The sequence below is a fragment of the Onychomys torridus genome, chromosome X (genome assembly GCF_903995425.1).
Source record: "Onychomys torridus chromosome X, mOncTor1.1, whole genome shotgun sequence".
Lineage (NCBI taxonomy): Eukaryota > Metazoa > Chordata > Mammalia > Rodentia > Cricetidae > Onychomys > Onychomys torridus.
The window spans coordinates 10,687,204-10,702,137 of record NC_050466.1 but is presented as its reverse complement, the minus strand read 5'-3'; the positions used below and the strand labels follow the sequence as shown (position 1 = coordinate 10,702,137).

The window sequence follows — 14,934 nt, the reverse complement described above, 5'->3', positions numbered from 1 at the left end:
ACACACACACACACACACACACACACACATATACTTATATAAAAATATAAGTACTCCCATACATATACATTTAGAAACTTACCGGCTCTTTTTAAGAGAAAATTAGAAAGACTTGATGAAATAATCGAAAAGATAAGTGGGTAAAATTTTCAAAAATGGAAAAAGAAAGAGAAAACAGTTCAAACAGGAAACGGCATGAACAAAGTACAGAGGTAAAAAGATGCTTCTGGTCTCTTTAGGGAATGCTGATGTAGTGTGATGTGACTAGCACAAAAAATAAACTTGGGCAAGAACTGGGCTACAAGGATCATTTGAGATTGAATTAGAAGAGGCAGGAAATGTGAGGCTTAATTAGAAAGAGCACATTGCAGGTGCATGTGCTGACATTTGCTAGTGAATCACCTCCCTCCTCTCTCTAGCCCTCTTTAGAAAACCTTCAAACACCACTAAAATAATTAGGGCATATTCTCCCCTTCTATACTGTAAAATTTATATATTTATCCCTAATTCCCCTGAAATTTAACTAATCAAATTCTCTCTGGTAATCTTTGTGTCACTAGTAAACCGAAGATTATCAGAACTGCCTTAGTTAAATTTTCTAGTTTTTTTTTTCCCCAAAAAATAGATTATAAAATAAAATCAGCGGGGCTGGAGAGATGGCTCAGAGGTTAAGAGCACTGGCTGCTCTTCCAGAGGTCCTGAGTTCAATTCCCGGCAACCGGTGGCTCAAAACCATCTGTAATGCAATCTGGTGCCCTCTTCTGGCCTGCAGTTATACATGCTGTATACATAATAAATAAATAAATCTAGAAAAAGAAATTATTAAAAAAATAGTAAAAAATAAAATAAAATCAGTATATGTTAACATCAACTGTTTATTGGTAATAAAATTTTGAACTAAAAGAATAGCTCAAGGGCTGGAGAGATGGCTCAGAGGTTAAGAGCACTGACTGCTCTTCCAGAGGTCCTGAGTTCAATTTCCAGCAACCACATGGTGGCTCACAACCATCTGTAATGAGATCTGGCACCCTCTTCTGTATACATAATAAACAAATAAACAAACTCCATATACAGTACATCAGTTATTTGTGCTTAAAAAAAAAGAAAAGAATAGCTCAAAAATAACCATTAAATATGAGGTTTTTTAGTCAGACTACTTGCCAGACAAGCCTCAGGATCAATGATATCAAAATTGCATTAGTTGTATTTCTTCCCTATTCTCTTTTATCCTATCAGAAAGCTTTAAAACCATCCCTAAAACCACCTATCATTTTCCTTATTGCACTCAGTGAAATGATATATAGGAAAGCAGAAATTCATTCACCCTTAAGAACATACAGGACTGAGTGCTGTATAAATAAATCCTAAAAAGCTGTACTAGTAATATGTTAACATCTGTCCTTTAAAGCTCATCTACACCTTATTCTCCCAATACATTTTGATATCCTACCGTAGCTGTCAATTACATTTGGGAACCTAAATTCCAAAATCCTATGTAGGTAGCACAGAACTATGTATCTCTTACATTTGCCACAGTAAGACCAATGGAAAGTATACTAACAGAACAAACCTGAGATAGCTGATAAGGGCTTTTGGAGAAATACATTTAAGGATATGGCTATAACCTGTACTGAAAGGAACAGTTTCTATTCCTTCAATTATACTTTCATCTTTTTCTGTGTATCTAAATTTTCCTTTTCTGTTTATTGAGGGATATAGGTTTCCCATAACCTTTATTTCAAAGTAACCCATGTAATTGACCACTTTCATGCACACATGCATGTACAAATAAAGGAACTATGTTAAGAGATCAATTCCTAGTTCTCTTCTGCACATATTCCATCATGTGTTTCCATGTCTTTCTTTTTCATTCTAGGCATCTCTGCTTAAGCGCCTAGATTTCTGAGTATTAATAATAGTAATAGAGCTGAACAATCAGTATTCAAATAAGAATCTAAGATTTGCTCTAATGTAATAGTACCTAATGGGCTCCTCTGCCTAAGAAGAGGCTGTTTTACTAGAAAAGCTAATGATTTTAACTGAATGAAATGGACCAAAAAAAAAAATCAACTCCTAAAGAAAAAATGAACAGCATAATCTGTCAAGAAACAGGTTAACTATAAAAACGAAGTTAATGAAGTTGCTCCTAATAATATATTAAGTAACCATCACCAACCTAAACACACATGTTGGTTAAGACACATTATAAGATACTTTGTCTCATCAAATGCCAACAGGCACCATCACCAAATACAAACTACCTGTACAGTCAATATTTATCACCAAATATGTAACCGAGTATAAAGTAATTTCAATCTAATAAATTACTGTCAATTCAGTCTGTACTCTGAAACTCTCACCAAGCACTATTGAGTGTTCTCTAATTTTGTACTTGTTCAAGCAATACCAAAACAAGCTAAAGTAGAAATGTGAGATGTACATGGGGGTTGGGGATATTGACCAGCAAGTAAGAGAACATAGAACCAGGAAGAATTTACGGACAAAGGATTAAGGTATATAATTTCAGGAAATAGCCATAGCACTGTAATTTAAGATAAAATGGTGGTGACCAAGAATAGATCAACAGAGGTCACAAACTTATTAAATAATAACTGAATCTCACTACTAATTTTGTTCTTACCTTCAATGTAGTCAACCATAGGTATGTGAAACCCAGCTGGTCTGAGATAAAAATACCTATATACTAAAACTGTAGAGTTCCTTGCCTTTTTTTTTTTTTTTTTTTTTTTGCTTCTCCCACTTACATTATTTCCGATGGAAAAGATTTAGCAGTGTGCCCAAGAGAACCACTACAAACTTGAATTAAAAAACTTTTGCCTATGCTATGTGATGGTTTGCATCTGTGATATCACCAGAGGTTGAGACAGGAAGACTGCTATGAGTTTAAAAACAGTCTGCATTACACAGTGATACTTTGTCAAAAGGAAAAAGGAAAGGAGAAAGGAGAAAGGAAAAAAGAAAAAGAAAGGCTGGATATGGAAGTGCATGCCTTTAATCTCCACTGAGGCAGAGGCAAGGAGCAGAGGAATGGAGGGGCAAAGGCAAAGAGGGGCAGAACTCTTTGAGTTCCAGGTCAGCCCCGACTGAATAGTTAGTCACACCTACTATTCTTAAAACTTGCAGACACAGTATAATAGGGGGGAAAAGAATCTATGCTTGGAGAATCTGTATATAACCTTGCTTCTGCCGCCAACTAAATAATTACATATACCAATTACATTAAATACACATCATCTTTCCCTCACCTACAAAATTAAGAAGGAAAGCATAAATCACCTCTAAGACTACTACTTCTCTAATTTTAAAGTTTAGAATTTTTTATTCCATGGGTAGGATCTTTAAAAAAAATTACAAGATTTAAAAATCTTTGGTTTCAAATATGATGGACACTAAATTCAATGGGCATTAAAGCTGTGGTAGTTTGAGTGAGAATGGCTTCTATAGGCTCACATATTTGAATGTTTGGTCCCCAACTGGTGGAACTGTTTGAGAATGGTTAGAAGGTGAGTTCTTAGGAGGGGTTGAGGAATTGAGGGGTGAAGGTGGGAGTATCACCTGTCTTTGAGGTTTCAAGAGCCATTCCTAGTTAGCTCTCTCTGCCTCCCACTTATGGATCAGGATGTAAGCTCTCAGAAACTGCTCCAGCACCATGCCTCTGAGAAATTCTAAGACCCTAATAAACTCTTCTATAAATTGCCCTGGTCGTGCTGACTTATCCCAGCAATAAAAAAGAAACTAGGAGAGAAGTTTAATTTAGGATTGCTGTAAAGGAAGAAGTAACTTAAGAAAAACATCTTAAACCAGGTATGGTGATGTACGCCTGTAATCCCAGCACTGGGAAGAAAGAGACGGAGGATCACCTTGAGTTCCATACTGGTACTGTAAGTCACTGAGTTGGGTTGTTTTTTTCCTCCCTTATTCTTTTTTTTTCTTTTTAAAGGGGGGGGGGGGAATGCATGGAAGGGGCTAGAGGAAAATGGTGTAATTATTAGTTTAATTTCAAAAAAATAAATGTTTAAAAAAGGTAAAGTTTTATAAAGATAATCACAGCTTTGTAAAGTTGACAAAGCAAAGGCATGTTCTTCTAGATGCTTAAAATACTCTGTATTAAAGCATAAAGGTATATCCCTAACAATGTGATATTTCCCTATATGATCAGAAGCCAAACAACTAGACTAAAAGTTAAGAGAGAAGAAAATTCATACTAGCAAATGTCATCCACGTCTAAAGTTCCCTTTTTAAGAAAGATGTAGGAAATCATTGTCAATTCATGTTCTATAATATTCAGTATGCACATCAAGTATATGACAGAGTTGTAACCTTTGGCCAAAGAAAGCAATCCCCTTCCTAAGGACTTCAACCATACCCACTTAACTTAAAAAAAATCTAGCACACAGAAGAAACTGGAATGAAAATAAAAAATACCCATACAAGACTTTATAGTTTAGAAAATATGCAATTCTTATGTGACCTTCAAAATTATCTAAAAGACAAATGAGTATATGATAGTTTGATTATTTTTTAAGAGTATGAATCTCCCTACTCAAATTCTATATTCTTTCTACTAGAGCATACTACTGTCTTGTCTGGTAAACAAAAAAGCAGTGATAGAAAGAAGACTCCAGTAGCAGGGTCCCATATTTGACAGTCTATTAAAACTCAGGTGCTACTATCATAACTCATTTTATAAGAGAGAACTGCCTTTAATCTGGTACTCAGTTACTAAAAGTTGGAGCATGCTAACCAGCGCGGGGCAGGACAGTACAGCCAACTTTCTATAGAACACAAAAAAAGTTAAAAAATAAAATGAAAATAAAACTACTAGTCATCATGGATATTTCTCCCATAGATTTGGGATCTGAGTTTAATCATGCTCATTCTCTAGTTCAAATAACCTAGGGGGTCACCAGTCAACAAGGAGTACTGGAGAAATTTCAAAATCTTCCTTTGACTAGGATCTTATATCATACATAGTCTATAGAAACACAGACAGTTCTAGGGTCACTATTTCTGAAAGAACAATCTAATCATCTCAGAAGATTACTGAAAACAGAAGAAAAGATTTACTGGCAGTAACTATTTTATATTTCTCACACACACACACACACACACACACACACACACACACACACACACACACTCAAACCAAAAAAGAGAGAGAGAGAGAGAGAGAGAGAGAGAGAGAGAGAGAGAGAGAGAAAGAAATGCCAAAGAAACTAAAACAAGCTATTTATTGGAAACAGCTGTATGGTATGTTAACTTACCACTGAAATGCATTGTAATGGAAGTAGACCAAACCAAGACCATATAAAAATGTAGCATTCTATAAGGGAAGGAAAAAGAGATTGTTAAGGGAAAGCATTTATATGTAATGTATATTATACTTTTGATGTAAAATATGATATCCACAATGTTTTAAGTTCTTGAAATTCTTATCTTGTGTAACAATATATTTACAATATATGTTTTTAAACACCAAAATGACAATTATGGGTAAGCAGATGGCACAGAAGCCAATCAACTTGGAGAAATATTCTGGTTTCTATTTAACCAAATTTGTTCTAGGGGGGAAAAAACCTAGTAGAATTCAATCAGCAAATTTAAAATAAACATCTATTCTTCAGAAGAAAGAAAATGCTTCAATGGTACAATCCTATTTGTTCTTATTTACACGTGTATGTACAGATGTTTTCTATGCCTCCTGTCTCAGTCCCCAAATCTTGGAACTCTTGGAATTTTATGTCCACCATCACCAGGGGGGAAAGGCTAAATTAAACAGAAATTTGTAATATAAATGTACAAAAAATTTTGCCATTAATAAAAGAACTATACACCAAAGCAATACCTAGTGAATTACATTTATGGGTTTAACCACTGATTCTTTTGGTAGTTTAAAAAATAGGGACTACACTTATTCTAACCCATTTTATTTCCCTCTCACATCCAAATAGCAAATTACTTTTAGGTTTTTGTTGCTGTTGTTTTGGTTTCTTTTAGTATTGTGGAGATAGGGACTTGTTATGAGCCTGGCTGATCTGGTACTCACTACACAGCCCAGGCTAGCCTTCAATTAGAAGCAATACTCCTTCCCCATGTGGATAACATGTACCACCACATTTGACCTTACTTATTTTATAAAAATGGCAAATGTTTTAGCATACATATATACTATATTAAAAATGATACAAATTTGTTTTAGTAAATCTTTTCTAAAAGTCAAGCTTTCAAACTGTCATTTTCTCAAAATTTCTATTAAATTATTATAAATTTCTCTGTTTCCTTAAGCATTAAAAAATTTAAACTGAGCTGGAGAAATGGCTCAGAGATTAAGAGCACCAACTATTCTTCCAGAGGTCCTGAGTTCAATTCCCAGCACCCACATGGTGGCTCACAACCATCTGTAATGAGATCTGGCACCCTCTTCTGTGTACATAATAAATAAATAAATCTTTTTTAAAAATTTAAACTATGGGCTAGAGAGATGGCTTAGTTATTAAGGACATGTGTTTTCCCAAAGGACCTGGGTTCAATTAATTCCCAGCATCACAGGGCAGCTCACAACCACCTATAATTACAGTTCCAGGATATACAATCTCCTTTTATGGCCTCCTTGAGCATCAGGCACACACATGGTACACAGATACACATGCAGGCAAAACACCAACACATAAAATAAAAATAAATAAATCTCAAATAATTGAAACTATTATTAAATTGCTTTTTTAAAAATTATGACTTGATATATTTTCTAAGCAGTATACCATTACCTAAAGGTTTCAGTGCTAGTTAGTGGTTTATTTGGTGAGTTAACCTAGCTGAACACCTGTAAGGAAGTGAAGAGGTCATGAAGGAAAGGAGGCCAATATAGGATACATTATGGAGCTGATTATGGCTGTTGGTAACTGAGACTCAATCTTGCTGGAGATCTCTGGCAAATAGTGTGGAACATTCATCAGAGTCATCTTGCCCTAAGTGTAAGGGAACCAGGGCACACAGCTCACAATAGTAATAAAACACTGATGAGAAAAAGAATAGGTGTTTTAAGTTTAAAGCCTCAAATGTAAACAGGTAGATGATTTTTTAATATGATATTTTTAATAAAAATTTTTACTAGGGCTATATTGTACATTTCCTTTGAAGTCTATTCTATGTGCCTTCTAAAAACATTGAGAAACATTTAACTACAATGCAAAAATCTAATAATGTGGTAATTTACTTTCTTTATATCCTCATTGCCCCCAATTTTCTAAATGAGAACATTACATGTGACTAAGGGATGCACAAAATTGAAGAGTTAAGGTCTCAACATCCATTTTGAAAATTGATATTTAATTCTTTAATTTTGTTAGAACTGGTTTTTAATCAAAAATCACTCACTTCTTATTCCATCCTCTCAAAGAATCTGAACAATACTGAAGAGGCTGTATAAAACTAATTAAAATAAAGTGCTATTTCCCCAATTCTTAAGAAACAAAAACAAAAACAAAAAAAAAACATGTAATATATGACACTGGAGGAAAGATATAGATACTCCAAACACAGGAGCAGTTAAGAGTCACAAAATGCATTATCTATTATGTTAAGACTTGAAAGAGAACTAGTTTCTTGGAAGAAGGAAATACTGATTGAATCCCAACAAGTAACAGCGCATGGAGCGTGCATACGTGTAGTTTCCTGAAGTGAATTTCTACTTTCAAAACATATCTCCCAATATCTTTACTTTGTTTATACTTCATCTTTTTCTCTCTCTTTAGGAAACTTCTTGCCATCCCTGCCACAATATAAATACATTTAAATATATACTATAAAGATACCATTTTCCCTGTAAAGCTTTGCTTCTTGACCTATATCAAATTAGAGGTAATATCTCTAACCTCTAAATTTGTTCTTAGCACAATGATACCAATTGCTTAACAAGAACTTAGTTTTGTGCAGAATGATAATATTTTCTATTTTATAAGACTAACAACCTCATGAGGCACAGTTTCATTTATAAAATAAAAAGAACTAAGGCTCAGAGGAAAGCAAATGCTCCAGAAGATAGATAAATACTAAGTAGTAGATACAGGGATTGACTAGGTCAGCCTCCAGAGCACACCTTGAACTATTTTTCCGTGTTTGTGTTATTTGTGTATTAATGGAACATTAAACAAAAATGACATAGACAGGAATGTGAGCCAGGCATAATGACACATGATGATAATGTCAGCACTTGGAAGGCAGAGGCCAAGAGGATCACTATCAAGGTCAAGGCCAGCCTGTTCTACACAGCATGTTCCATAACAGCCCCCATAATACACAGTAAGATCTTATAGCAAGAAAAAAAAAAAACAAAGAGTGCTAATTAAATATATGTATTCTCTGTTGTAATATAGCACAGTATGCTCCAATATAGCAGGCGCCCAAAGATTCACTAAATCTAATCAACCACCATTTAAAATTGTGTTTAGTTCCCATGTGTGACTGACTCAGTATTAGTATAAGACATTGCCTCTGACTATTAACTAAAAGCTAAGTTTCATTTTTCAGTAACAGCGAGCAAAACAATTCAAACATTTGGTGATTACCCAAGTCATAGCTGACAGCAACAACAAAATTCAAAATATATCATCCCAAATACAACATCTTAGCATACTGAACATTTAAGCTGAAAGAATTTGACAAACAGTATATGCTAGAAGAATTTTCTGACCCTCCCCAACTTTTCACCTCTGAAGGTCCTAAGACCCTAGAAGATGCCAAAGTACATTAAGAGTTAATGAAACTTAATCAGTAGTAGAAAACCAATAGTACAGTACTTGTGTGCTATATATCTAGAATACCTGCAAAGGAAACAGAAAAGAACATCTCAGGCAAGGACACTTAGCTCACATCTCTACAGTGATCTCTGAGTAAATTTGCTATAAACCTTGAAATACATGTATTCCCATATATTATCTCAAAAAAAGTACCACTGACATCTCTACTGAAAAATAGTAATCTGATGCAAAAGGATGACCTGAATAAAGGTAGTGACATCTGAAAAATAAAAGGCTTAAACTTAATTTCCAGACAAAAAGCAATAAATTCCCTGAGGTACGGGTATTGGCAAGGACTTTCTGACAAATGGGATTACATAAATTAAAAGGCCTCTGCACAACAAAGGAATCAATCACTAGAGTAAAGAGATAGTTTACAGACTTGGGGAGGGGGCTGCACAGGAAGAGGTGCCTCGCACTACTACACATCAGAGCATTAAAATATTTGAAAAACTAAAAATCAAAAAAAAAAAGGCAAGTCAGTCAGTCAATAATGGGTTAGTGAACTGAAGAAATAATTCTCAAATGATCACTAAATACTTGAAAATATGTTCAAAACCTTCAGCCATCAGGAAAATGAAAATTAAAACAGCTTTGAGAGTCCATTTCACTCCAGGAAGAATGTGTATCATCAAGAAAACAAATGACAACAAATGCTGGTAAGGATGTAGGTAAAGGGGGACCTTTATTCACTGCTGGTCAAAGTGTAACTCCTGCAGCCACTAGGAAATCAGCAGGATGTCTCTCAAAAACCTAAATATAGAATTACTATACAGTATCCTAGCTATACCACTCCTGGATATATATCCAAAGAACTCTGAGTCAACATACCATAGAGCAGTGGTTCTCAACCTTCCTAATGCTACGACCCTTTAATATAGTCCCTCATGCTGTGGTGACCTTCAACCATGAAATTATTTTTGATGCTACTTCATAATTGTAATTTTGCTACTGCTATAAATCACAATGTAAATATCTGATATGCAACCTCTTTAAGAGGGTTGTTTGACCCACCAAGGGCTTATGACCCAAAGGCTGAGAACCACTGCCACAGAGATACTTGCACATCTATGTTTATTCCTGCACTATTCATAGTAACCAAGAGATGGAACCAGCCTAGACACTCACCAACAGATGAATAGATAAAGAAAATGTGGTACATAAACACAATGTTAGCTTATTCGGCTGTAAAGAAAAATGAAGTCATGACATTTGCAAGAAAATGGACAGAACTGGAAATGATTGTGTTAAGCAAAATAAGTCATGCTCAGAAACACAAATGTTACATGTTTGCAGGCAGGCGGTGATGGTGCACACCTTTAATCCCAGTACTTGGGAAGCAGAGGCAGGAGGATCTCTGTAAGTTCAAGGCCAACCTAGTCTACAGAGCAAGTTCCAAGACAGCTAGGAATGCAGAGAAACAGGAACAGGAACACACAGACATAGACACAGACACAGACACGGACACGGAATGCAGAGAAACAGGAACAGGGACACACAGACATAGACACGGACACGGACACGGACACGGACACACACACACACACACACACACACACACACACACGTTCTCTCATACAAAGTAGCAACCGAGTTTCTAGAAAAGCTATAGTTTCTTCTTTTCTCTTTGTAAATGTCTCCTTTCCTTTGTGAGTCAGTCAAGAGGGCTGAAGGGATTAACTACAGGCCAGAGTTCTATGAAAATGACTTTAAACTGAAACTATCTGGACAATTAGCAGTTCTTCTCCTCTCCCCTCCTCCTCCACCCACAAATATACCCTAGTACTCCACTTCTAAACTTGAAAAAGGCAACACATTTTGCACAAATAAGCTGGTTATCAGGGATTTACATGTCCATCAGCATAAAAATTTTTAAAAATTATAATTAAAAAACTCTAGCCAGACAATAATAACTTTATTTGCTATCAATAGGCTAGAGGACAAAAATATTTTTTAGGGCAGTGGAAATACTTGGTAATGGTAGAGTCAAGTATTTACACATTTTCCCAAGGCAATGGAACATACAACACAGAGTGAATCCTGATATATACACTATGGACTTTTCATGATAATGATTTGTCAAATGTTAAGTTTACTGATAGCAACAAATTTACCACTATTAGGGGATGTTTTTGATAACAAAGGTGTTATAGAACTCTATCCTCTGAGCATGATGTAGTCATTGAGGTCCTGGAATCAGGGCAGATATGTAATCACCTGCACAACACCTTCACAAGACTGTGCTCATTAAGATTCTTTTGTGGAAAGAGTAGAATTTCACAAGGGTCAAGAAGACCCACAAAAACGTAAACAGTAGTGGTTGCTGGGGAAAGACTATTCTCTGGTAGTACAGTTGCCCTACGTTGCCCATGTTCCTGAAGTAATCAATCACACTCAGGCTCCTAAGTAGTCCCAATTAAACTTCGGTGGACCTGGGTGGCAGTGTTTCTTTAGTCTGTGGTTGCCCTCCCTATCTGAGATGAATAGAAATAGACTTCCTGGGAAACATCACACAAAAGCAGGTTATTCATGTACAGAGGTGGGGGTGTTTGCTAGGAAACTAAACCTGATCTTGTAGGGAAAGGGGGCTGGCTAGAGAAACCCACCCTGACCCTGGAGCCCAATTAGGAAAGGATGGCTCAGATAAAGCCACTGAGAGAAACACAGTTTAGCTCAGATCAGAGCCATCTCTGCCCTGTCCAACTGACTTGTGAAATCAACCAATCACAGAGCAGGACAGCAGAATCCTGGCCCTAGGGCCCAGGACCAGGGAAAGAAAGACAGCCTGTGTTTGGGACCTGAGCCAGAGAAATGAACACTTTATCCCCAAACCCAGAACCCAGGAAATACGCCCTGACTCTGAAACTAGTACCAAAATAACACTCTTGGCCCCTAGAACCAGAGTCAGTAAAAGAAATGTGCCCTGGCCTTAAGGTAGTGTCAAAAAGCCAAGAAAGGCCAGCGAAAGAAACACAGTTTGGCACTGAAATCAGGGCCACCTCTGCCCCTTGCTCACAAAACTGGCCAATACCTGGGCAGAAAATAAATTAATCAATCACAGTTGACTCCAACCCCAAGACGTACTATATAAACCGCCCTGTCTGGTCAGTTGTGAGCTGTTCTCTCCATCCTGATAAAGACAGCTACTCTCCTGGACTCCTCCTTCCCAAATAAACCTCTTTCTCAAGAGTATTGGGTGAAGACTTTCATTGACTGGTGAGCAGAAGAACCTTGCTGGGATGTCCCATAGTGGACTGAGCAAGGGGGAGCTGAACAGAAGAACCTTGCTGGGATGTCCCATAGTGGACTGAGCAAGGGGGAGCTGGTAACACTGAGCCAGAGATTGTGGCTCTCCAGGAGAGGAGCAGGATTACCATGTCCTTCGGGGAGACCATCCCCCATCACACCAGGTATATCTTGACTTTCCCAGAGTCAGCATACCCTGACTTTCCCAAAGAGTCAGGATACCCTTCCTTGCTGAAGCAATTCAGGACTGCCTCTCCAGAGAAGTCAGGAAACCTTCCTTTCCAAGGTTGGGCTGTTTCTTTGCAGTCCTAGCCATCAGAGCTGTGCTAAACAGCTTTAGGTGTCCGGGACACCTTCAGGGCAGAACTCTTGTTCTAAGTAGCTCGAGATGATACCTTGCCCTCTAGGGCTGAACTGTCTCCTTGCAGTTTCAGCCATCAATTTACTAACATTTTGGTGCCGAAATCCGGGGCACCAAACCCAGAGTTTTGCAGTTTACTTACAGATCTTAAAAAACAAATAAAGTGCAACAAAGCTTTCTACATTTTTCTATAAAGGCCCTAAACTACCATCACCTCTTTGTTGATAATATTTCTGCTTTTCTCCTGAATCTGTCTACTGTCAATTAATAGTAATGTGCAAGGCCCCAACTCTTAGACCCATGCTAAAAAAGGAAAAAGAATGGCTATCTAATAACAAGCACTAACTTACATAAAAACAAAACTGATCATAAATAGGCATGGTAGTCTTGAATATATAAGAATTTTAAGATAATACAAGCTTTACAGACCACAGTAGAGTACCAGTAAGTTTAATATCAGAATACCTTCATTTTACTGTGATTTGCAGATTGAGAGAAAAATATTAAAAATATTAAACCTTTATCCTAGGAGCATTCTGTAATAGCACTAAAAGAAAAACCTTTTCCCAAAGGGTGAGAAAGTGAGATAAGAGAATGCTGATGCAACTAATTAATTCAAGACTCTAAAGCTTTTATTAGACAAATTCTAAACGAAAGGCAATTTGAGACAACAAGGTTTTATTATTGGTGTATTATCTTTTTTTGTTTTCTTTGGCAGTACTGGGGATTGAACCATCCAAGCACTGTATCACTGAGCTGTTGCACCAGCCCCAATTTTAGTGTGAAATAAGTTTGGCTATCAGTCAACACCAAGCATTCTACATGCCATAAACATTTTTGAAAACAATTACTTTTTATGCTGAGATGCAACTGAAAAACAAATTCATATCAAACTATGAAACAGGCATGAAAAGCCTAATAATGTTCAACATTTATTCATATATTGACTGGTCCTTTGAGGATTAGGGCTCTCTGTAGGTTGTCATTTTTGTTTGTTTTAAATAGGGTCTCATGAAGCCTAGGTTGACCTCAAACTCCCTATGTGGTCAAGGATGACCTTGAACTTTTTTCTTTTTTTGAGTTTTTCCAGACAAGGTTTCTCTGTAGCTTTGGAGCCTGTCCTAGACTAGCTCTGTAGACTGCAGACCAGGCTGGCCTCGAACTCACAGAGATCCACCTGCCTCTGCCTCCCAAGTGCTGGGATTATAGGCATGCACCACCACCGCCCGGCGACCTTGAACTTATCTTCTGTCTTTCACCTCCAAAATTCTGGAGTGATAGGCTTGAACCAACACATAACATTTATGTTATGCTGGGAATGGAACCAGAGCTTTGTGCATGCTGGGCAAGCATCCCTCCAACTGAGCCACATCCCCAGACCATTGGTTGATTGTTTTGAGAAAGAAAATATTAGCTATTTTTTTTTAAGGATAGTCTTTTTCAATAACAACAACAACAACAACATAAAATCCTGGAGAAACTGGTTAACAATTTATATGAGCAAAGAGGCTCTAATCATAAACAAATTGTAAAATTGTAAAGCATTATACTGAATAGGTATGGAGTAAAAGCATTTCCTCAGAAATCTAGGACCAAATAAGTATGACCACTCTTATTACATATAATAATGGAAGTGTTAGTCAGGTCAGGTGAAAAAACAAAACAAGACTAGCAGGAAGGAAAGACGTTAAATTCCACCTGTTTATAGATGATATGTCTCTATATACAGAGTAACATAAAGACTTTTAAAGATTATTAGAACTGGTAACTGAATTCAGTAAGATTGTAGAATGTGGCAATGTACTATTATAAAAATATGTTCTACATTCTAAGAGACTGGAACTTTTGCTGGACCTCACAGCCAGCTAATAATACACCTTGAGGTCACTTAAGATTTAAGATTGCTCTCCTACTAAGTATTCTATCTTTTTGTTTAACCTTTAAGAGAACAATTTAACAACCAACCTTACTTATCATGGATTTCTTATTTAACAACCTAAGCTAATATACATAGCTGCAATTTTAAGGTATATACTATTCCATACCCCTGACCCAGAGAGTAATGAGCCCATGTATGTATGTATGTATGTATGTATGTATGTATGTATGCATGCATGCTATGGTAGTCATTTGTTAAAGGCAACAAATAGGTAGAAAAGCAACCTTATAAAACAAATATCCACCAAAAATATTGGAAGCAGCATATAGATATTGTTTGATAGCATTTTTTCGTTTGTTAACTGGACCCACTGTAATTAGTAACAGCTTGTTCCTTGTAAAAGCCTGTTAAAGAGTTCTGTAAAGTATCCCTCATGTCTTACCCATGTGATGCTTTCTATGCTGTTCAGTTAATACAGAACAAACCCCCTTTGTTAGTTGTGGGAGGCCAGCTCCCACTTTTTACAGGGTTCCTATGAGGAGGAGAGAGGCATACGGAATTTGTAAACAGAAAGATAGCACAGATGAGACAGACAGAAACACAGGATAGCTTCAGGAGGACCTGGGTCA

At 36.7% G+C, this 14,934-nt stretch overlaps 1 protein-coding gene across 8 annotated transcripts in view; it reads right to left on the bottom strand.

Annotated features, from left to right (window-relative positions):
* The window catches only part of Kdm6a (lysine demethylase 6A), a 145,545-nt gene that overhangs the window by 77,177 nt on the left and 53,434 nt on the right, over positions 1-14,934 (bottom strand). For all 8 annotated transcript variants that reach the window (XM_036174095.1, XM_036174101.1, XM_036174094.1 and 5 more), the window contains exon 5: positions 5,286-5,344. In XM_036174095.1, the coding sequence (XP_036029988.1) occupies positions 5,286-5,344 (59 nt within the window). The remainder of the gene's footprint in view (positions 1-5,285; positions 5,345-14,934) is intronic.